General features: G+C 59.9%; 2 protein-coding genes across 6 annotated transcripts; one reads left to right on the forward strand and one right to left on the reverse strand.

Moving 5' to 3' along the window:
• Window positions 1–993: 993 nt before the first annotated feature.
• CCDC137 (coiled-coil domain containing 137) lies at window positions 994–5989 on the reverse strand. Of its 2 annotated transcripts, none has more exons than XM_075014684.1 (6): window positions 5875–5989; window positions 4571–4701; window positions 3741–3936; window positions 3108–3190; window positions 2612–2691; window positions 994–2130 (listed from the first exon to the last, which is right to left on the reverse strand). In XM_075014684.1, exons 1-6 carry the CDS (start codon window positions 5937–5939, stop codon window positions 1918–1920), a joined length of 768 nt encoding a protein of 255 aa, XP_074870785.1. In that variant the 5' UTR covers window positions 5940–5989; the 3' UTR covers window positions 994–1917. The 2 variants fall into 2 exon arrangements, with proteins under 2 accessions (XP_074870785.1, XP_074870786.1); XM_075014685.1 differs by lacking the exon at window positions 5875–5989 and adding an exon at window positions 5298–5360.
• A 127-nt stretch (window positions 5990–6116) lies between these two features.
• Window positions 6117–20334, forward strand: PDE6G (phosphodiesterase 6G). Of its 4 annotated transcripts, XM_075014686.1 has the most exons (5): window positions 6132–6187; window positions 13313–13437; window positions 18826–19053; window positions 19558–19598; window positions 20124–20334. In XM_075014686.1, exons 3-5 carry the CDS (start codon window positions 18908–18910, stop codon window positions 20198–20200), a joined length of 264 nt encoding a protein of 87 aa, XP_074870787.1. In that variant the 5' UTR covers window positions 6132–6187; window positions 13313–13437; window positions 18826–18907; the 3' UTR covers window positions 20201–20334. The 4 variants fall into 4 exon arrangements, with proteins under 4 accessions (XP_074870789.1, XP_074870787.1, XP_074870788.1 ...); XM_075014688.1 differs by lacking the exon at window positions 13313–13437 and having other exon boundaries at window positions 6117–6187; XM_075014687.1 differs by lacking the exons at window positions 6132–6187; window positions 13313–13437 and adding an exon at window positions 16485–17324.
• The last annotated feature ends 1551 nt before the right edge of the window (window positions 20335–21885 follow it).

Genomic DNA, 21885 nt, shown 5'->3' on the forward strand with positions numbered 1-21885 from the left:
CACTAGCCCCTCGGAGAGACAGGGAGTCTGGCGGGGCCCAGCTCCTCTCCCCAGCACAGCCCCACAGCTCAGGCCAAGTACAAGCCAGTCACGGCTCGAACAAATCAGGGCCAGGCCCCTTGCCGGGACGCATCTGGGGGGCACGTGGGGTTCCTCTCCAGAGACAGCAAAAGGAGAGCCGGACATGCGGCCCAGCAAACATCAGGACTTCCCTGCAGCTTATCTCCAGCCCCCCGGGCCAGCTGCCACCTGCCTCCGCAGGCACCTGGAGCTTACCCTCGGGAGCAGGACCCCCAGCCTGCGGAATGCCTCTGCCCAGCCTCATCACCCCTGGGAGAAGGCATGGCAGAGGCCCCCTGGCTGGGTCCCGCCTGTTAAATACCACCCCCCAGGCCAGGGCTGGTGACTGGCTGTAGGACCTACTCCAAGCCAGGGGCTTGCAGAGAAAACAGCTAGCAATTGCCCAGCTCTCCTTCCCCACACCTCTCCTGGGGGGAGCAGAGCAGGCTCGGGGCTGGTGGGGGGCAGAGGAACAGCCCTGGTTATGGGCAGCTGCAGCCCAGTGGGCTCAGGAGTGGCTGCGGTGGGAATCCAGCCACAGTGGGGTGCAAATGGGGTAGGGGAGTCCCCAGCATTGCCAGGCCGACAGGCCCACCGGGGGCACGTTGAAGACACGCTGCCCTCTCGAGCCCCACCCCGGAACAGTCAGAGCAAGGCAGTGGTTCGCTCCCTCTTCACTGCCGCAGACACCCAGCTACCACCCAGACGGCTCTCACACCCCCAGCAAAGCCAATCCTAGGGCTATGTGCACCTCCTCGGGTGAAAAAGGCAACCACAAGAGATCTGGCAGACGGCAAGAAGGTTACTGGGAGACGTTTCACTGAAAAAATGATTGAAACGTTTCAATTTATTTAAAACTTATTTTCGAGGATCATTTTTATTTTTCTTTGTTTTTTTTTTTCCCCATGGACCCCCCTGCAACACCCTGGCAGACCTTGGACCCCAGGTTGGGAACCACTGAACTGAGGTAATCCCACCTCAAACCCCACAGCACATGGGGAAACCGAGGCACGCAAAGCCCCTAGGTTGCCCACAAGCCTGCAAAGAGACCCCAGCCTGCCTGCCATGTGCAGCGGAATAAGCCGCGCACCAAGCAGGAGGTGCCCGTCTCCCTGGGGTGCCCATGGGGGGGCAATGCAGGCCAAGGGGAGCAGCCAGGGCCATGCAGGGGTCCTGCTGCCTGGGCTGCTGGGTGCAGACTGCCACCTGCAGGGGGGTCCTTGCTGCTGCAGGGCAGGGAAGGCAGCGGACCTGGGCCAGGATTAGAGGCTGAGTGCAAAAATGCTGGGCCCGGGGGAAGGTTGCTACACGTTTTCCTGCTGGAAGGAGCTGCGGCCACCTCCAGGGCCCACCCCCTCCATGCCCGGCGAGCGGAACAGGCAGCTCAGCCTTTGGACGGTGTCGTATCCGTGGGTTCTGTGCCTCCGAGGACTGCCCCAGCTGCGAAGGTGAGCGTGGCTGACTCGGCAGGGCTACACGGGCACGAATGGAGCTGGAGTGCCTCCCCTCCGCACAGAGCCCAAACCAGGGCACCGTCCTGGCGCCTGCGTGGCCAGGCCTGCAAGCAACGAGGAGCGGAACCCCAAAGCCGCAGGAACGGGGGGTGAGTGACCTGCAGCCCCGTCACAGGCCACTGGGTAGAGCAGAGCTCTGGGGCCCACGCTGCCTCAGGCACCAGGCGAGGGGCTGGCTGCCGTCACTCCACACGCTGCGGGACAGGCTGGGAAACCTGCCCTCCAAGGCACGTCCTTGTGATCCAGTCATACCGATGGAGATGGGGACGGCTCCTCTCCAGAGCACCCAGTGACGTCCCTCACCACATCCACCCCCCACATCTCCACCTGGCCACCCGCAGGCTCAGCAGGGCTTCCGCCGCTTCTTCCCCACGGGACGGCTCTCGGACGCCCGCTGCTGGCTGCAGCTCTTCCAGTCCCTGTAGGCCTGGATGACCCTCTCCCGTTCCTCCTCCACGATGCGCTGGCGAGCAAGGGACGGGGGCGGCACTTTGCGGGCAGGGGCCGAGTGGCTCGGAGCCAGCAGAGACGTCAACAGGAGCTGCCTCGGACCAGCCTATGCAAACGGAAAGAGACCTGCTGGCACTCGCCCAGTTGGGGGACCGGGGCAATGCCAGCGACGGAGCCCGCTGCGCACCGGGCACAGCGAGAAGCTACTGTCAACAAACCAGCAGTCCTGGAGCACTTTAAAGAGGAGCTTCCATGGGGCAGACCCCCGTCTTCAGCTCTGAAAGCTCGGCACCTAGTAAATCGTTTTGTTAGTCTTTAAAGTGCTCCTGGAGTGCTGGTTTGTTCTGTTTGGGTGCAGAATAAACTGGCCACCTCTCTGTCCCTATTCTACTGTCAATGCAATTTGCACTAAGCCCCCGGTGCCACGCCACGTTCACCCTTCTCGGGTCCTGGCTTCAAATCCCCGGGCCGGGCGCTGGCGAGAGAGGCTGTGGGGTTCCCAGGCTGCAGCTTATGCTCAGGAGATGCTGGATGCTGGGCTCAGACCAAGCAGCCCTGGCAGAGCTGAGGCGGGAGCAACCACTTACCTTCTCTTTGGCAACCCCCTTTCTGGGCTTCACCGAAAGCACCGGCGGCTGCAGAGCAACCTCACCAAAGTGGACTGGGTCTGGAAGGAAGGGACAGGGGAAGAGGCAGATGTTGACAGCTCCCACCAGCCCAAAGCTTGTTAGAGACCCCACATACAAGCCGTTGCTGCTGAAATGCAGCTGCCTCTGGGGAGAACCGCTTTGAGCAGAGCTGCAGAACAGCAGAATCCCAAGCCTAACAAGGGTCTGCAGGCAGCATTTCGGGAAGGAGGCCGGAGAAAATACCACCTCATCAGTGAGCTATCGGCTTGGGGCTCCCTGGGCGCATGCAGCCCACTGCAGAGCAGGGACCAGAGCAAAAGAATGTGGGACCAAATTTCAAGTCACACACCCATCTCTCTACCCCTTCCCCCTACCACAGCCAGGGAGGGGGATTCTGCCGGCGAGACAGATCTCCACGTCCCAACCCCGTGCCCGGATCCAGTCCCGCACCTACCTTGGAACAAGGCCTTCTCCAGCATGGCCGCTCGCTTCTCCTCCTTCTTCCTCCGCACGTGCTCCAGTCGCTTCTTCTGAAACCTGAAGGATGCGGAGCCGGGTCACTCAGAGGAGCTGGAAGGCTGGTTAATAAAAGGCTGCCGGGCGCTCGCCTGCACATGTCAAACCTCAGACTGCCAGCTTCCAGGGCAGGGGGCGTCTCTTAAGACTTGGGGGTGCAGTACCTGGTGCAACGGAGGCCCTGGATCTTTCACCGGACAGTGTCCCTGATAAGCTGACACTCCCAACCCCCGGCTGCGTGTTATGCAGGGGCGGCAGCCCCTTGGGCTCAGTCCCAGCTGCTGGCTGGCTGAGTGACGGACAATGCTGCCCCAGGAGGACAAGCCCCTGTGCAAGCCCCAGGGGGTGGGAGGACAGGACTCTGCCATGGCTGGTTTCAGTTAATTGTTCCCTCGGGGTAGGGACTGGGGGCTGGGCTGATCTGCCCCAGGCCCTGAGCATTGCAACTCCAGTGCCAAAATGGGAGGCAGCGAGACAGCGGGAGCTAACCCTGCATTCCCGGCTCAGGCCGACTGCAGCCACTAGGAGCAGCGACTGCCCCAGGGTGCACTCCTCCACCCCCCACACCTACTCCTTCTTCTTCTGGGACTTCTCCGGGGCCGGCTCCTCCTTCTCGGGCTGATGCTGCGGCTGGTTTTTGGTGAGAAACAGGACGTGCTGGGTCTCCTGCTCCATGCGCTGGATGTAAGCCTGCTCCGACTCTCGCTTCTGCCGCTTGAACTTGGGCACGGGGATGTCACCTGGGACTGCCGGCTTCCTTTTGCTCGCTGCAGCCAAGAGTGGAAAGGAGAAGAAAGGTCTGTGGGCTCTGCCTGTGCCAGGCCCAACAAATCCCACGGCTGTAGGCTCTAACTAGGGTGTTTGCCCCAGTTACCCCCGTTGGAGGCTGACCCAGAACCGGACTCCTCTGGTTAAAATCAGCTCTGCTGCCATTGAGCAGCCCTCTGTGTTTGGAGAGAACCAAGCAGATCCCAAGATGGTACGCTGGAATCCTCGCCCTCCCTCAGCCAGTCCTTCTAGCCCAAAATCAGCGAGGATCTGCTACACAGGCAGCATCATACTGCCTGGCAAACAGCAAGGAGGCCCAGAGAAACACGGTGACCTGCCCGGTCTCTGTGCTAGAGTCACGAACATGGAACTTGGGCCTGAGCTTGAGCTGACATGGGGACGAGGCAGAACACCTGTTGGCAGACTCTGCCAGAACTGCCGCCTTCAGGGGCTCTGCTACTTGCTCTGACGCAGCTGGTACCGGCCAGCACTGGGACCAGAACTGGAGTGACGTGTGGTCTGATCCCCGAGGGTGGGTCACGTCCTGTTTTCAGTGAAATCAAGGTAAGCAGGCAAAGGGGGTGCGGAGGGGGAGGGGGTTCTGGTGAGCTAATAAGGAAGATTGAGCTTCACCTGCTTTCCTTCTCTTCCTGCTCTTGGGATTTTTCATCTCCTCCCTGCTCTTCATGAGCTCCTGAAGCCGATAGGGGATTTCCTGCTCATCGAGGTGTATGGGCTTTGAGTTAATTTTCTTCTTCTCTTGGCTAAACAGGAAGAGGCATAGTGAGGTCCCAAGCCAGGCTCAGGCACCGGCACAGGGAAGGGAGCAGGACTTAGAGAGGTGCTGAATTCACTGTTGCAGCACAGCCAGCAGGCAGGCAGGCTCTGAGCTGAGAAGTGCACCCCAGGAGCCAGGTTCGTCTACCCCTCAGCCCAGCTGGCCTGCTTGTCCCAGAGACCAGGCAGGTGCCGTTGTGTGTTTAGTGGGGCAGGTCTCATTGAAGAGACAAAGTTTTGAATGTAAGCTCTAAAGCAGGTGTAAAAGAAACAAAAGGAAGTGTTTCCCCACACCATGCACAACTGCTGGCCAGAGAAGGCTGTGAAGGCCAGGGCTATACCAGGGTTTACAAAAGAGCTACATCCATTCAGAGGTTAGGTCCAGTAATGGCTATTAGCCAGGATGGGTGGCAGTGGAGTCCTTAACCTCCATCAGAAGCTGGAGATGGATGGCAGGAGAGAGATTGCTTGATTGATACCCATTCGGTCCACTCCCTCTGGGGCACCTGGTAGGAGCCACTGTCAGCAGCCAGGAGGCTGGGCAAGATGGACCTCTGGCCTGACCCAGCGTGGGTACTCTTACCTCCTGTAAGCTCCAGAGCTGGTCTATCTCACCAACAGCTGATCCCATTAAAGACACCACCCCCCCCGCCCCCCAACTTGTCTCTCTCAGCCTGGGCCTGAGAGCTGCACAGCACCACGCCCCCTCTTCTCCTCACTGGTCAGCAGAGGTGGGAAAAGTACCCCAAAAGTTACTTGAGTAAACAAGCAGCTGCTTTCACTTCTGGGTGCGTGAGCACAATCACGATGCCCTGTGTACGCCCACGCTTTTACTCAGGTAGCTTCCCAGAGGGGCTCCAGTGACTTGTACTTAAGTACACACGCACACCCCAGCGGTACTTTTACTCAAGTAACCTTCTGGGTACTTTTCCCACTTCTGCGGATCAGACACCCCCGGCAGGCGGGCGGGGAGCAGCGCGACCCCCGGCGGTGAGGCAGAGCCCCCCGCTGCTCCCGTCCAGCCGCAGGCTGCGGAGTGTCTCGGCCCTGCGCCGGGCCATAGCTCGGACTCAGCCGGCCCCGGCCCGTAGCGCTAACTCGGCTGGGGGGCCAGGCGCTGTGGACCGGACCGGACCGGACCGGACCGGACCGGCACCGACCTGCCCAGACGCGGCTCCCGCCGGCCAGCGCGGCCCGAGGCCCCCGGGGGCAGCTGTTTGCCCATCGCGGCCGCCGGCTGCGCCCCACGTGCGACTCCCCGCCCGGGCAGCTCCACTTCCGGCTGACCCCCTGCAGCCCCGCCCCTCCAGCGCCTGTCCCCATTGGTCGTCTGCCCCAGGGCCACGCCCCCTGCGCGCCTATTGGCTGAGGAAGCTGCCGCTCTTGCGGCGGCGAGGCTGGTTGTCAGGACGTCGCGGCGGCGGCGGGGATGTTCCTGCGGGGGGCGGTCACGTCCTGGCGGGGAGGCGCGCGGTGAGTGGGGGAGGGGGCTGTGGACGGGGTGTTGCGGAGGGTGGCGGGGTTGAGGGAGGACAGCAGTGTGGGGGAGGGGCTGTGTTGGGGGGGGGGTTGGCAATGGGGGAGGGGCAGCAGTGTGGGGGAGGGGCTGTGTTGGGGAGGGGGGTTGGCAATGGGGGAGGGGCAGCAGTGTGGGGGAGGGGCTGTGGATGGGGTGTTGCAGAGGGCTGGCTGGGGTTGGGGGTGTAGTGGGGGGAGGGGGCTGTGTTGGGGCGGTTGGCAATGGGGGAGGGGCAGCAGTGTGGGGGAGGGGCTGTGTTGGGGCGGTTGGCAATGGGGGAGGGGCAGCAGTGTGGGGGAGGGGCTGTGTTGGGGGGGGTTGGCAATGGGGGAGGGGCAGCAGTGTGGGGGAGGGGCTGTGTTGGGGAGGGGGGTTGGCAATGGGGGAGGGGCTGTGGATGGGGTGTTGCAGAGGGTTGGCTGGGGTTGGGGGGGTAGTGGGGAGGAGGGGCTGTGTTGGGGGAGGGGAGCAGTTTGAGGGGTTCAGGATTTCTGGGATGCCGAGGGGCTGTTGGGGTGGGGGAGGTGGCTGTTCAGGGATAGGGGCTCTCGGTTCTGCATTTGGCCCCGTCTCTGTACCCAGTACAGGGTTCTCAAGTGCACTTGTTGGACCTGCTCCTGCGCTGTGCGTGTAGCAGCCCTCTGCCCCTGAGCTGCCCCTGCACGGGGCAGTGTGCGTGAGGCTGCCAGCCTGGCCCTCTGCCCCACGAGCTGGGTGCAGCCCCGCTGGCCGTCAGAGCAACGGAGCGGAGCTGGCTGTACGGAACCTGGGGTGGGTGACAGGTCAAGACCCCTTGTAAGTTTGTTGTTAATTGCCAGGCACATCTACAACTCTTCAGGTGCACCGAGTGCTGGCGACGGCCATGGTGGGGGGCTCCCACGCAGAGACCACCCAACGAGCTGCTTCTGCTGCGTTCAGAGGCTTTCCAGGCACCCAACCAAGGCCAATTTCAGCTGCCATCTAAACTGTCCAGACTCCCGAGGAGATGGCTCTCAGACCGATCCCCAGCAGAGTAACGGAAAGTCCTGCACGGTAGGAGGGTTGGAGCCTGTGAAAGACACAGAGCCCCCCTTTTCCAAGCCCCCAACGCTCCCTCCCCCCACTAACTGCTGTATGAGTGGCTGCCACAACTGCGTTTGGATTGCCTATGTAGAGGAGCTGCAGAAACACTATCAGGATGGGGGAGAGCAGGCCTTGGCAGCTGTGGAAAAACACATAGAAGACGAGAACATTAAAATGATATTAAAGATGGAAATCCGCTTCCGCATGAAGAAGGACTGAGGTGCACAGCCGGTGCTGGTGGTTCTTGGCACTGGGAACCCCAGGGCGCTGTATTTATTTGTTGCTTCTTCTGAAAGTCTCTTCATTTAACACCACAGGTCTGTCTCCTTCTCAGCTTGGTTCTTGGTCTCTAGACCCCGTTTGACTGCCCGGGGGGAATGTTGCAGTTATTTATTGATAGGCGTCGCAGTACTGGATGTGAGCTAGGTGAGAATAAATTCAGACCTGTGCACTTCAAAATGTGAACCTCTTCTAGGCCTGTCTCTGTTCTGGGTTTGTGCAGCATCAACCACGGTGGCGGCCTGGTCTACAATTTGGGCTCCCAGCTGCTACTACAACACATTTCGCCACATGCTTAACCCAGAGGAGTCACTTCGGCCGCATGCTGGTGCAAGAGGATTTGTTTAACGTCTAGGCTAGAACTTCAAAGGGGACTAAGAATCCAGCAGCCAAACCTCCCAGCCCTTGGGAGCCTAACTCCCTCAGCCCTCTTTAAAACTCCAGCTATAGACTAGATCGGGGTGAGCAAATTTTTTATGTAACAGACCCCGCTTTTCATCCCCACAATTCGCAGACGTCCCTCCACCCCAGCAACCTGTCTAATGGAATCCAGACTGGTGGAAATTTTGGTTATGTTCATAGGCTGAAAAACAAAAAAAAAACCAAAACAAAAAATACCATTCAGCAGGTGTGAGAAAAGTCTGTAGAATGTAAAAACTTTATTAATTGGTCTGTTAATGTGAATACACAGCCCCAAGAACAGGAACGTATTTCAGTCCTTTTACTGAGCTGGATCAGTCTGAGAACCAGCAGCCCATCTTGCTGCACCCCCTTACAAAATTTCACCCCTTTGCACACTCCTGGATTAGATAAATATTCTTCCTGCCCCCTGACGTAGGATCATCTGTGCTTTATTTGGACCCAGGCTGCTGCAGCGCCAAGCTGGAACGGAAGCGCCTTGTGCATGTCTGCATAATGGTCCCTGGGAGGGTCTGGAGGCCAGTTACAATCAGCCCTGTTTGCTGCATCTTTCTAAGCCAATTAGAGGCCTCAGCCTGTTATAAGCCCTCGTTGGTGAGCTTTTCTCTCCTGCTGGCCCGAGACGGGTTCAGCTGCAGCAGCCCAGAGGAGGTGCTGGGTGCTGCTGATCTGTCTCCTCGATCAACTGAGGAAATGGCTTTTACCCTTTGCTGGGGAGGCTTGTTGGCACCCTGTGCTCGGAGGTGACTGTGTGCAGGGATATGTGCCCACGCTGAATAAAGGAGATTCACCTCTTACCAAGAAACAGGGTTCGCATGCTGTTCATTCTGGGTAACCTTAGATGGCTGCAGCTGGCTTTTGGCCCCTGGGCCGAGTCGGGGCAAAGCACCAAGTCAGGGGCTGAGCCTGGGGATTTTACAGATGCAGCATGCACCTGTTGGCTGCAGGTGAGAGAAACAGGAGCAGCTTGTGTTCACCACTGTGGCAGAAGCCGCATGAATCCCAAGACCTTTTTCACACCACCTCGACCCGCTGAGCCTGCACCGATTGTACGCTGGGCTCAGCCAGGCTCACTGTCGCTCACGGAAGGGAAGCTACTTGCTTCTCCCCACCCACGATGAAAACCCCCTGCGACTGGCCCTGCCTTCGCTTAGTTCTCTAGCGAGTCAGCTGCCTCACCTGTTACTGGGCCGCTCTTTGGGAGGAAGCAGGAGAGTCACTTCCAAGACTAAATAACCCCAGGTGGGATTTCTCTTCTCCCCTGAAGGAAGAGAGGCGAGGGAGCCTGCAGAGGTGGCTGTGTCCATCTGAGGCACGCATGTGCCTCACCCGCTTTGCTCGCTCATTCTCGGTGCTGTAGAACCAGGCTGGGAGGCTGCGGGCAGAGTATAATTCAGCTGCTGAGCATTGTGGCCTCAGCAGGGCTGAAGCTGTCTCCCCTTTCAGTTGCGTAAGGGGGAGAAAGGCCCCTCGTGGCAGTTTTGACCCGGGGACCTCCCCTTAGGAGATCTCCCCTTGAAACATCTCAGCTGAGTCTGGTGCACTTGTCTGTGTTAGCTGTGACGTGAGATCATGATGTAGCATTCGTTTCCCTAGCCAGGAGGGTCCCTTGCCTGCTAGAGAGATCGATAAACAGCGAGAGGCAACTCTGGGGGGTTTGCCATCAAAATCACAGATCAGTTACTAATGCAGCTGTGGGCCGGGCAGGGGCTCATGTTTGTTAAAGGCCCTAGGTGGGTGCTTGAGTTTAGCTGTCGAGTCCTGCTCCGATTCCTGTGTGGGGCAGTCAGTCGATCCGTCAGCTCTCATTGCCTGTCTCATCTGGGAATGCTTCCCTGGCAAACGGCTGTGACTGCGTTTCAGGGACTTGAACCTCTGTGACAGGAACATGCAGAACACAAATGGAGGAGAATCCACTCACTGCCTCCTGGTGATGCAGCCCTGAAGGTACAGCCTGGTACGTGAGGGGCATGGCTGGCTTTAAAGCCACATTTGTGCCTTGGGACTGCTGTGATGATCAAAGTGGTCCTGGCGTAAATAACAGCAGTTCTAGGGCTGCTCTAACTGGCAGGTCTTTCCCAGCGCTGTGTAGGGGCTGCTGTGCTGTCTAGCACAGCACAGAAGCTCTGTAGTGGTGTGTGCTTGGGAGACTCTTGGCAGACGGCCCGACCCGCCTTCTCTATGGGGTCTGCCAAGGTGGCTGACCCAGAGCAGACTGCAGTGATGCGAGGCTTTGCCTGCAACTAAGGGATTTCCTGCTGCACCTTGCACCACAGCTCTGCTCCGTCTTCTTCCCCTGCATGCACTGCCTGTGGCAGTATACAGGGGCTCTGCTGGAAATTGTCCCACGTTCTTTGTGGGAAAGCATTTTTCCCCCATTCGTAAGGCTCCCTGTCCCGGTATAGCCGCCCCAGTGAAGCAGGGCCCTTGCTCAGCTGGACTGCAACATTTCAGGTTCTGACTGAGCTTTTGTCGTGAACCCAAGTACCCGCCCCCCCCCCACCCAACATGGAATCTTACTTACGAAGTCAGGTGCCACCAGGACCTGCTGGCTCTTCAGCAGGGTGTGCTCCGAAAGCTCCAGGTGGAATCGGTGATGAACAGGGGTCCTTGTCTTTATCAACAAAGCAACTGATTCAGCTAGTGTCCTTCCAGCATTCCTGGATTCGCATAATCCTATTTGCCGAAGCCTAACTAATTGTAATTAGTGGAAGGGCTTGAAGTTCAATTAAAGTGTACTGAGATTATGCCTTTTTTTTAATTGCTTTAGTGCAAGGGGATTAGCTCTGGAGTGATACTCATCCAGCAGCCAACCCAGCATGGCCCAGGAAACCTGGGCAGAGACCAAGGAGTTGCTTTTCCAAGACAATGAGCAGCAATCAACTCACGAAACTGAGCAACTGGGCAACCAAATGGCAAATGAAATCTAATGTGGGTAAAGGTGAAGTAATGCACGTTGGAAAAAATAACTCCAACAGTACATGCAGTGTGATGGGGACTAACAACTACAGCTACTCGGGAAAGAGATCTTGGAGTCATCATGAAAACATCCAGGCGGCAGTCCAAAGAGCCAACAGGGTGTTAGGAATGATTAAAAAAGGGCTAGAGAGTATCTTATGGCCTTTATATAGAACCCAGGTACACCCACATCTCGAATGCTGCGTTCAGCTGTGGTCTCATCTTCAGAAAGCGAGCCTGGCATGAGAAAAGGGCAACTACAACGATGGGGGGTTTGGAACAGGTCCCATATGAAAAGAGATTACAGAGATTAGGACTTGTTGGCTTAGACAAGAGGAGATTTAGGGGGCTACGGTAGAGGGGTGTAAAATTAGGACAGGTGTGGGGAAAGTGAACAAGGAAAAATTATTTACGTGGTCCCAGAATATCAGAACTAGAGGACACCAAATGAAATTAATGGGCAGCAGGTTTAAAACAAAAGGAAGTTCTTCACACGGCGCACAGTGAAATGGTGGAGCTCCTGGCCAGAGGAGGCTGTGAAGGCCAGGGCTATAGCAGGGTTTCAAAAAGAGCTGGATAAATTCCTGGAGGTTGGGTCCATTAATGGCGATTAGCCAGGATGGGTAGAAATCGCGTTCCTGGCCTCTGTCTGTCAGAGGCTGGAGATGGATGGCAGGGGAGAGGTCATTACCTGTTCGGTTCACTTCCTCTGGTGTTGGCCACTGTCGGCAGACGGGACGCTGGGCTGGAGGGACCTTTGGTCTGACCCCGTGTGGCTGCTCTTGCGTTCTTTGGTGGGAAGAAGTTTTTTAATGCGTGATGTTGGGTTGACCCCGGGGGCTCCCTGTCACAGATACTTATTGTCAGCTGAGGCCAATGTTTTAGCCATGATCAGAAAAAACATTAGGCTGTTGTACGGCTACTGGGGGCCGTCCGCAATGACAGTCGACAGGGTTAAAACGGAGAAGGGAGATCGACTCTCCTGCTTCACTACTAGAGAGCAGGAAGCAATTTCCCCTCTGGACAGATGGGGAATAACCTGCTCATTACAGAGCCCCTTGCGCTGTCCCCTGAAGCTGCAAGCAGTGGCCACAGCTGAGATCAAGGAACTGAGCTAGGTGGACCCTTTGTTCTGATCCACTCTGGCCACCCTGCAGTAACGACCGGCCCTTGCTTGGTACCAAGGCCAGTGGCTGCAGAGGCAGGCGCCTGAATCTGGGGTGGTCGGATTTTCCAAGTGGCTGCAGGCCCTGTAGCTTGCGTTGACTTCACTGGCCCAGGAGGGGTCTTGCTAGCTATGCTGTCTCGTGGTCGGGTCAAGAGACGGGCATCCCAGGCCCTCGGGGACCTACCGCTTCTTTAATCAGCAGCCTGGCTTCTGTATGGCTGAATCTGGGGCCATCACTTGTGAGCATGAGGTTTCCTGTCTCATAAGAGCCCCAGGGCAGGGACGTTGTCTCCCAGCTTGTTTGGTGTCACACACTAATTGCACTATAACCAGGGTTCCCGCTAAGTTTGTTCCACCCACAGGCAGAATAAGTTTTGTTCTGTGCACCAAAGCATGTGTGGATGTGCACCACCCATAGAAAAGCACTGCTGGCTGTGAGCGCTCTGCTAATCAGCTGGGCGGCACCTGACTTTCCTGGGAGGCCGCCCAAGGGCTCAGCCTACAGGGAACCTGCCCATACCTGTTCTTGATTAATGGCTTTGCTCAGCCTGCAAGCTCGTTGGGTTGTCTGTTTGAATACACATGCACGCAGCACCTAGTGTAATGGGCCAGGCCCAGCATGTGGGCCCTGGGGACTCCTGCTAAGCAGAGCCTGCAGAGGTCTGGGCCTGCTTTCTTGGCCCCTCTGCACAGGCGAAAGTCTAGCGAATGGGGGTTGTGGCAGGTGCATTTTGAGGGGGCCCGTCTGACCCCAGTATTCCCAAAGGGTTCCTCACAGCACATTTTAAAAGGACAGCTGGGACGAGCACGTTCTGAAAGAGACAGCCAGGGCCCCTGGGCTCAGACCAGCCTGGTGGGCTGGAAGGTCAGCCAGGACCGAGCTGCAGGCTGCGGTCTGCTCATGGGAGCTCCTGGGGGGCTGACTGCCAGGCAGGGATCTCCTAAGAAGACAGCGCAGGAAGCGTCCAGTACGTACTGTAATGTGCTCCGTATTCTTGTACCCGCTGCCCAGGGCAGAGAGCTGAGGAGATGCCCCTGGAACAATGCAAGAGACAATCAAACGGAGAGTGCGTTACCGTCGAGTTGCCCCCCGCCCCGCACTCTCTCGCCCCCGTCCCAACGCGGTACGCACCACTCGAAAGGAGGTCAGCTTACCCGTTTCTAAAGCAAGGGTCATAATCCTATTACCCAGGTGCAGAATAAGCCCACCCACCTGCAGGAACTAGCCAGAGCGTCGCCCGTCGGACACGGACCCGTTGCTCGTTGGCAGAGCGGACGGGCTCAGGCCAGCCGAGTCTGTGGAACACCTGCAGGCGGGTAAGTAATCCCCCGCAGCTTTCAAGTCACAAAGTGCAGCTGGTTTCCAGCTTCTCAGACAAGGCTGCATTGTGCTCCAGCCTCTGGCTCACATGCATCCCAGTCCCTGCGGGAGGCCGTCGTTTGGCCCATTGGGCTTTAAAGCCCCGGGGGGCCCCCTGCGCTGTGGGTGCTGAGCGAGCCGAGGAGTTTGCAGTGGCAAAGGGTGTCGCTATTCTTGGCCCTTAGCAAATGCGCGGCGGGTTGGAATCGTATCTGGCTTGGCACAAAATGGTCCACAGTAGCTAGTCCGGGCAGGCCCTGAAGAGCCCAAGTCGGTCCTGGCAGGGCTGCGCCAGCTGCCATGGGACTTACAGCCTGGTGAAGGAGCAGCCAACTGCCCATCCCAGTGCTCTACCAAGCTCGGTCGCTGTGCGAAGGGAAGGCAGAGGCTCGGGACCGGAGTGGGTCACACGAGGTGGGTGAGTTTCCAGAGGAAACCTTCATTTTCTGTAACAGCAACGAAGGGTCCTGTGGCACCTTGTAGACTAACAGAAAAGTTTTGAGCATGAGCTTTCGTGAGCACAGATCCAGACTAACACGGCTGCCCCTCCGATACTTCATTTTCTGGGCTTCTTTTACCCTGACGCTTTCTCTTTCCCCTTTCCCATTTGCAAGCTGGGAACAGGGTGGGAGCTGATGGGGAGGGAAAACCCCTGAAAAGGGGAGCTGGGGGTGGGGCAGGGTCATGCTCCGGTTGCAAAGGGGCTGGCTTCTGGGGGTGAATGTTCTGGTAGGGAGACCGTTGAGCAGCTGTTCTTGCGAAGAGAGGCACAGTGTGTCTCCATCCCCCTTCTCCTTGAGATCCTCTGCCTTGGCCCCATCTCTCCTGCTAGCCATTGTCCACAGAGGCGTGCCGACGTTGTGCCCTGCCGCAGGGGAGAGCAGCCCTGCCCCGAGGAGCCCCTGCTGCGGGGGTTTTCAGGGAAGGCCAGATACCCAGCTCCAGCCAGATATTGCTGGTAGGGGCTTTGTCCTCCGGCCTGCTGTGGATTTAGGAGCTGAGGGCCTGGTCCAAAGGCCCTGGGCTGATGGGGAACGGGTCCCCTGAGGCAGTGGGAATCTTCCCAACATTTCCAGGCCGACAGTTCAACTAAAGATTCGCAAGAGGAGGCCAACAGCTGCTGACCCTGATCCTGCAAATCTGCCCCTGGTGCACTGTTGCCCAGGAAACCGCGTGCTAGATTACACCCGTGCTTACCTGTTTGCATGGCCGTAGCGGCTGCTGGCCAGCTCAGAGCCCCGCTCATGCTAGGGGCTGCACAGCACACACACAGCCAGCTGAATACGCAGTGAAGTGGGTAGGCAAGAGATGGCAGAGGAAAAGCTGGAATCTGGCTCCAGCCTTCTGGCCCCAGGCCCCTTTCCAGCCTTGTAAACCGCACGCAGCCTGAGCAGCATTGCTAATGGAGGAGAGGGAATGTCACTGACTCTGGAGCACAGGGTGAGCTGACGGGGTTGCTCAGCAATCAGAGAAGGTCCTTGGAAGGAGCCAGCAGGACAGTGGTGCAAAGGGACAATGCTGTGAGCAGACAGTAACTTCGCAGCTGGCTTGGGCAGGGGTCACAGAAATCCCTCCCAGGGTCAGGCTGTATCACGGAGCTCGCGGCTGCAGAAGCTCCCCACTCTGATCATTCATCCAAGAGAAGTAAAGACTAGAATGGGGCCTCTCGATGCCCAGGCGCTAGCCAGCCCTTGAGTAGCCCTGGAGGGCTTTTTGGGACCGTGCAAGCTGTGGGCTTTGGGAAGGCAGCATCTGGCCCTGAAACCCTCATTGCTCCGTGCAGAAATTATAACTGCCTCGCTCCCTTGCCCGCGCTCGTACGGGAGCACAGCTGTCCCTGGCCGCCCGGTGCTGGTTTCCCCCTGGATCTACATCCCAGAACTGGGACGGTTCTTGGGGCAAAAGGCTGACTGTGCTGCAGAAGCTCCTCCATTAGAAATGATAAAGCAATAGTCATTTACTCCCCTACGCACCTATTGAGAAAGCCAGGAGTTAACCCCCCTCCCAAAAAAAATCCCTCCCCCATTTTTTCATCACTCCTCTGGTTGCGGAGCCTCGGGGTTGTTCCCTATGTCTCCAAGAGGTCTAGAAAATTACTGAGCTTTAGGAAAGCCGCCCTGGTGCTTTTGGTGCGATCAGGAGAGCTGGTGACACCGAGGCAGGTTTGGTTTTCCAGGTGCAATCAGGACAAACGCTGACGCACGGGGGTAAGTCCTGGTGCTGCACGTCCCCCAGTTGGGCAGGTCTGCGCTTCTGGAGGATGGAATAGTGCAATCGCTGTGTTCTGCGAAGAACGACTAGCGCAAGGACAGCGAGCAGGCTGGAGCGCCGTGACTCACAGCCTGGCAGGCTGCGCCAGAGCAGGGCTCCATCTACGCCAGTCGCCAGCCCGAGCTGTTTCAGAAGCCCAGCCCGGTTAGGGATTGATTTTTCCGTCTACTGGTTGCACCTCTCTGGTCCAGCCTGGTCCAGACCTAATGGGTCCTGGGGTCTTGAACAAGAGAATTTGCTGGCCCAAGCGGCCCTGTGCTCCTGGGGGCCACCCAGCCCCACCTTTGTGCTTCCCAGCGACTCCGGCTCCAGGCTCATCGATGCTGCCACAGCACTACAGCCTGCCCCGCACTGCTGTGGGTCAGGCAAGAGTCTCCATCTCAGGCCCCTGGCCAGGCTGCTGGGCACCAGCCCACGGATGCTGGTCCTGGAATATCTGTGGTACAGCCCAGAGAGTCCTGGGTGAGAGGTGCAACCTGTACTTTCAGAGGTCAGCTCCTGCCCTGGTGCGGGAAGGATTCTGGCCCTTGCGGGTCACCCGGGGGGCCCTGCTCACAGAGCTGTTCAGTCCCTTCCTGAGTGCGGCTGAGGGTGTGGCCTCGATAGCTCTGCAGGACCACTGAGCCCCGTGCAGCCCATCGCCTCAGACGGGCTTTAGGTCTGCCGCTTCTCGCTCTCGTTGAGCGGCCTGTAGCGCGCTGAGGAAGGAGCCGGTGCTATCACCGCCCTGCCCTCGCTCCAGTCACTGTCGTGTTGTTTTACTGTGCCCCTTCCTCTCCAGCTCCTGACAGCCCCCTAGGCTCCCTTCAAAGGTAGCAAAGGGCAGAGTTAAGCTTGCCCGTGTCACCTTAATTCTGCCCTTGGTGGCTAGGCGTTCTGGGACAGTGTCTCTCAATCGCATAGCCCTTTCCACTGGGACGCCGGCACTGCCCAGAGCGGAGAAATGGGAACAGCAGCCCCCGCCGGGGAATGCCTCCAAGAGCTCGTTTCGAATGCTAATCTTGCGACCCTGCTAGCTGGAGACATGGACCTTTGCCTTGTGAAAGGTATCGGTCTTTTAGCTGCCTTGTGGCCTGATGCCTCCAGAGTTTGCTGCAGCAGCTTATGCTGACAAGTTTGCTGGATCGGAGCCCAGGCATCCAGCTCTCGGGGTTTGCAGTCCCCGGGAGGAAGGACCTGGTTTGTCCTTGAAAACACACAGTTTACAGCCGGCCGCTGGGGACGTTTTGGTCCTGCTGCTCCTGTCCTTGTTAACAAGCTGTGGCACGTTGTCTGCCGTGCGTCCAGCTCAGCCTGACCCCAGGGCTTTCTGAACAGTAACCGGCAGGAAGAGATCTCTGCCCGCTGCCGGACCCAGCAGCCCGGCTGCCCTCGCGTGCTCAGATCCTCCCTGTGCCATGACACCCGCAGCCAGGAGCAGCTGCAGCTGCCGGTGTCAGAAGCAATAGCAGTGCCCAGCGAAGAGCGGCCGAGATGCCCCGGATCTTCTGACAGCCCCGGCAGGAGAGTCGGGCTGGGAGCACGGGCAGAAGCCGCAGCTCGTTGTAACTTCAGGGATTTGGGGGTTGAAGAGGTAGACGCTCAAGCCCCTGCATGGTCCCGTGGTCCCCGGTGCTCTCCGTGTCCTTGCGGTAATGAGCTTAGCGCTGTCTGAGCTCAGCTAATGCCAAGGTTGCAGGAGCTTTTCTTCTGCAGCAGGGGCTGGGGGCCTGGCAAGGGGGTCACACAGCCCTGGGATGGAGCCCGGCCCTGGTCTGGGGTGGTGAGCAGCTGAACATCCCTTGGAGGGGCTCTGCAGCCCATCCCCTCGCTAGCAGGCACTGGCCTGGGCCTCTTGTGTGTCACCCGCGCCCTGGGCAGGAGGCCGAGCCGAGGGGGGTGGCCGTGCCGCAGCCATTCCATCCCCAGGGCTGGGCAGCGACAGCCTCGGCCGCATTGAAACTGTCCTCCAAGGTCATGGGGCGGGAATCCGACTGCACAGGAGGGGCTGACGTGTGACAGGCTGTCAGCGAGTCGGCCGCTGGAGGGAGCTGTGATCCCACGCACCACCCCATTGCCTGCAGCTGCTGCTCCCAGGAGGCAGCCGCCTGGGGTGGCCCTCGCCAGCTGGGGGGCTGCTCAGTCGAGGACCCTGCTGCGGCAGCCTGGGCTGGAACAAGAAGGGGTCACAGGGCCTCTTAGAGCCGCTCCCGCTTCCCTGGGCCGCAGCTGCCAGGGCGGGAGCTGCTTGGCCTCACGTGGGAAGTGGGATCTGCACTTGGGCGGGATGCAAGGGTGGGAGTGCGGCGCACCGGGGCGAGGGACCCCGTTCGGGCACGGGGCTGTGGCCCGCTGCCAGCCGCTGCCGAGAAGGTGGGAATGCCGAAAGCGGCAGGGAACAGTGAGGAGCCGCGCCCGGCCTCTCTCGCGTCCCGTTGGCACGCGCGCTGCAGCTCTGCCAGCCGGGTCACGCTGCAGGCCGGCTTGGGAGGGCTTTGTTGGAGGATGGCAGTTCGCAGGTCTGTTGCTGAGTGCCCAGCCAGGCGGCAGCGCTGTCCTGCTGAGGCGCCAGACGGGGGGTAACGCTCCATCCTTGCAGGGGTAGCCGTAGCACGCCAAGCTGCCGTCTCCACACCAGCCCATGACAGCGTGCGCCCAAAGAAACGCGTTCGGCCAGGCGTTCCCGGCCGGGGCCCACGCGGGCGAGGCGAGAGGTCCGTGATGAATTAACAGCGATCCTGCAAACGAAGTTTTAAACAATTTGCACCGTCACAATTGATTCGTGTTTGTAAATTAAATATCCCCCGACCCTGTTGTTAAGTGCCGTCCGCAGAGCTCCGCTGGGCTCCCCTTGCCCTTTAGTGATGGGGATGCAGCAGCTAGAATTGGCGCTGGTGGGGGCCCGTGCATGGTTTGGGGGCCACCAAGGGGCCACGCTAGTGAAAAGGGCGGGGGCCACAGGACTGTTTTCACTGCTCCTCTGAGCCCTGTCCCCCCGGGCTGGAGAATGGCACACCCTCGCCCGCCCAGGGGCGCGGTGAGCGTGCCTTGCTCCCCCCACAGCTGATCCTCTCTCCTCCTTTCTGTCCCCACAGGTGTGACCAGCAGAGACCTCCAGGGCGAAGCCGGCAGCTGGAGCCAGGGGACTGCACTCGCAGCTAAGGCCCTGCCGCAGCCATGAGCCTGGAGGCTCCCAAGCTAGAGATGAAGTCTGCCACCAGGGTGACGGGCGGGCCAGCCACCCCTCGCCGAGGGCCTCCCAAGTTCAAGCAGCGACAAACCAGGCAGTTCAAGAGCAAGCCGCCCAAGAAGGGGACCCAAGGGTGAGTGCCGAGGGCGGGAGTGCCTGGTCACCACCCCCCGGGAGCAGTGGGACAGGGGCCCCTGCAGATGTGGGTGCTCGGTGTGATGCCAGGACTAAGTTCTTGGCCTGGGCTGCACGCCCCGCAGGGACAGCCCGGAGCCACTCCAGAGAGCTTGGGGGCACGGCTCCATCGTGAGTGCATGCCACCCCGAACGCTGCCTTTGGGGAGCCCTGCATCTGCTGCTCGGTCAGACCACGGCCGGGGAGAGACAGCCAGCCTGGGGCTCGGCAGTCGCGCAGCAGGCTGCAGAGCAGACAGGGCCCGGGCGCCTGGGTCCTGCCCAGAGACAGCCACCTAGAGCTCGGCTCTCCTGCGGAGTGCAAAGGGCCTGTGAGGCTGCAGGCTCGGGCACTGGCTGTCCCAAGGGTGCGCAGCCAAGGGGCTGGGGGTGGACAGGCCGCTCGGGGCAGAGCCGAGCGAGACCTGGGAGAGGCGAGGCTGTAATGCTGTGTCTCCTTGCAGGTTCGGTGACGACATCCCTGGCATGGAGGGGCTGGGAACAGGTACGTGTGAGGCCTTTAGTCCCTTCCCGACTGCAGGCAGACCAGGGGCCGGCTGCCCCACCCTGCTCTGCAGAGGCACCGTGTCCTGCCCTGCCCTGCCCTGCCGATCCACCCTCGGGAGAAATCCACAGCTGTGCCATTCTCCCCACCCCCCGCATGTTTCCACCCCCACCAGTCAGAACTGGGCTCCCACCCCATCGTCCCGTCCTGAGAAGGGGCTGCCAGCTGGGCCCTGCTGGGGAAAGGGAACCAGGACTCACACCCAGGGCGTTTTCACATGGGGCCCACAGCAGGACTTGAACCTGTGTCTTAAGTCCTTCTGCTGCCCTGCGTTCCCCGTGGGCCGGCCCCTGCCCCCACTGCACCATAACTGAGCTGGGTGGCAAAGGCGGAGCCCTCCGGGGGGGGCCTGGGCCTGGGCCTGGGCGAAGCAGCCCTGGAGCAGCAGGTGCGATGTGCTACGCAGCTGGGCTGGGGCGAACGCTGCCCTCTCTGACTCCTGCCCCTCTGGTTCCCCCTTTGCAGACATCACCGTGATCTGCCCCTGGGAGGCCTTCAGTCACCTGGAGCTCCACGAGCTGGCGCAATACGGCATCATCTAGGGAGCCCCCGGGCCCCACCCTGCAGAGCGCGCGGCCGCCCAGCCCTGGGCGTGGCGCTGTTTGTACAGAGGCTGATGCGGCTTTCCCTGCTAGTGAGCCAGAGCTCTTTAGAATAAACCTGCTCAGCCAAGTCAGCCCCGCGTCTTGCCTGGCTTGTGTGCTTGCCGGGCCAGCCCTTCCCCCGCCGCCGGGATGGGCGGCGTTCGGGTCTCCCTGGCCTGGCCTCGCCCGCGGGGGGTCAGGCCAGTGGGAACGGGCGAGTCCCATAGGTGCCGCTTGAGAGCCCTGGAATTCCTGCCGGCGCTGGCGGGGAGCGGGTGGATTTCCAGCCAGCCGGCTGGGCAGAGCTGTAGCTGCAGCGCGAGTTGTCGAATGAGACCTCTGTTGCATGTTGGCAGCCTTGGCTGTGTGATGTTCTTGCCGGCTGCCTGGGACCCCTAGGGCAGGGTGTCTCTGCAGGAGCCAGGGTGGCTTTTCGTCAGATTTTATGGGGCTGGTCACCAGCATTTGCCACGATCCAGGACTCGCCCCCCAGCCCGCCCTATTGTTCAGTGAGCGCACATTCAGATGGCCATCCCCTGGCCCTCTTGCTTTCTGTGGCATCACCTCCCCTGCCCCTTTCCTCACACACTGCTTCTCAGGCCAGTAGTGGGCGGCCCCTGTGAAATGCAGCTACCTCTGGGGAGGAGCAGAGCTCTCCCTGCCCTCAGGCTGCAATGGACACTGTCAGAAAGGCGGGGGGTCGCGCACAGAGGTAGCCCAAACCGTGGCTCAAAAGAGGAGCCAAGGGGTGGGTAGCAAGCACAGGAGTCTTGTGGGGAGGGGAGCCAGGTGTGGGGGCTGTGGGAGCCATGGATCAGGGACACGGCTGTGCCAAGAGTGGGGTGACCATCCATCCAGTTTTCCTGGCACAGGCCCGTATTTAAGCTGTCTCCCAGATGTCCCGACTTTTTCAAGAAAATGGGCAAATTGTCCCATATTTTGCCAGGCTCCTGTTCCCCAGCACCTGCGGCTGCAGCCGCCACTGCCAGAGAGCTCCTCCTTGGGGCAGCTTTCCCACTCCGGGCACCCCCTGGAGACAGCCTCCGCTGCCGGTGAGCTCTGCCAGGGGGTGCCTGCCTCATTCCCTGGCACCCCACACATGGGGCAGACAGCTCCCGCTGCCAGGGAGCCCCTCCAAGGGGCGGATGCTTCATTCTCCAGTGTCCCGCATCTCAGGGAGGCAGCTCCTGCAACGTGGAAGGTCCTTTGCAGGGCAGCGGTCCTGTTCCCTGGCACGTCAGCCCCTGCTGCCAGGAACCCCCATCCTCCGCGCCACCCTGCTAGCGAGGGGCTGCAGCAGGCCCCGTCGCCGAGGAGCCCCTGCCATGGAGCAGCAGCCCCCCCATCCCAGGAGCCTGGTGTCCTGTGTTTGCCATAGAGCAATGTGGTCACCCTAGCCAAGAGGCCAGGCAGAGGCAGCAGCTGGGCCAGTCCCCTCCCACCCAGTACAAAGCTCTGATGGAGCACTTCAGCCCCCCAGTCAGTGGAGCCGGGGGGCGGGGCTGGGACCTGGGGCTGCGATGCTGCACCGAGCAGGCTGCCGGCTGGAAGGGGGACGGGCAGGGCCGAGCCGGTCCAGCCAGCGTCATCCCCGCACAGACAAGCGGGGCCATTGCAAGGCCAGGCTGAGACCCAGGGCAGGT

The sequence above is a fragment of the Carettochelys insculpta genome, chromosome 20 (assembly GCF_033958435.1).
Source record: "Carettochelys insculpta isolate YL-2023 chromosome 20, ASM3395843v1, whole genome shotgun sequence".
NCBI classification, from domain to species: Eukaryota; Metazoa; Chordata; order Testudines; family Carettochelyidae; genus Carettochelys; species Carettochelys insculpta.

What these genes read in the sequence shown, in the direction of transcription:
- PDE6G (XM_075014688.1), top strand. Translation starts at nt 18,908, where the DNA reads ATGAGCCTGGAGGCTCCCAAGCTAGAGATGAAGTCTGCCACCAGGGTG. An exon ending in CCCAAGAAGGGGACCCAAGG is followed by an intron (nt 19,054 to 19,557) that starts GTGAGTGCCGAG and finishes GTCTCCTTGCAG; the next exon opens with GTTCGGTGACGACATCCCTG. An exon ending in CATGGAGGGGCTGGGAACAG is followed by an intron (nt 19,599 to 20,123) that starts GTACGTGTGAGG and finishes CCCCCTTTGCAG; the next exon opens with ACATCACCGTGATCTGCCCC.
- CCDC137 (XM_075014684.1), bottom strand. Translation starts at nt 5,939, where the DNA reads ATGGGCAAACAGCTGCCCCCGGGGGCCTCGGGCCGCGCTGGCCGGCGG. An exon ending in CAGGAAGAGAAGGAAAGCAG is followed by an intron (nt 3,937 to 4,570) that starts GTGAAGCTCAAT and finishes TCTTGGCTGCAG; the next exon opens with CGAGCAAAAGGAAGCCGGCA. An exon ending in GGAGAAGGCCTTGTTCCAAG is followed by an intron (nt 2,692 to 3,107) that starts GTAGGTGCGGGA and finishes CCTTCCTTCCAG; the next exon opens with ACCCAGTCCACTTTGGTGAG.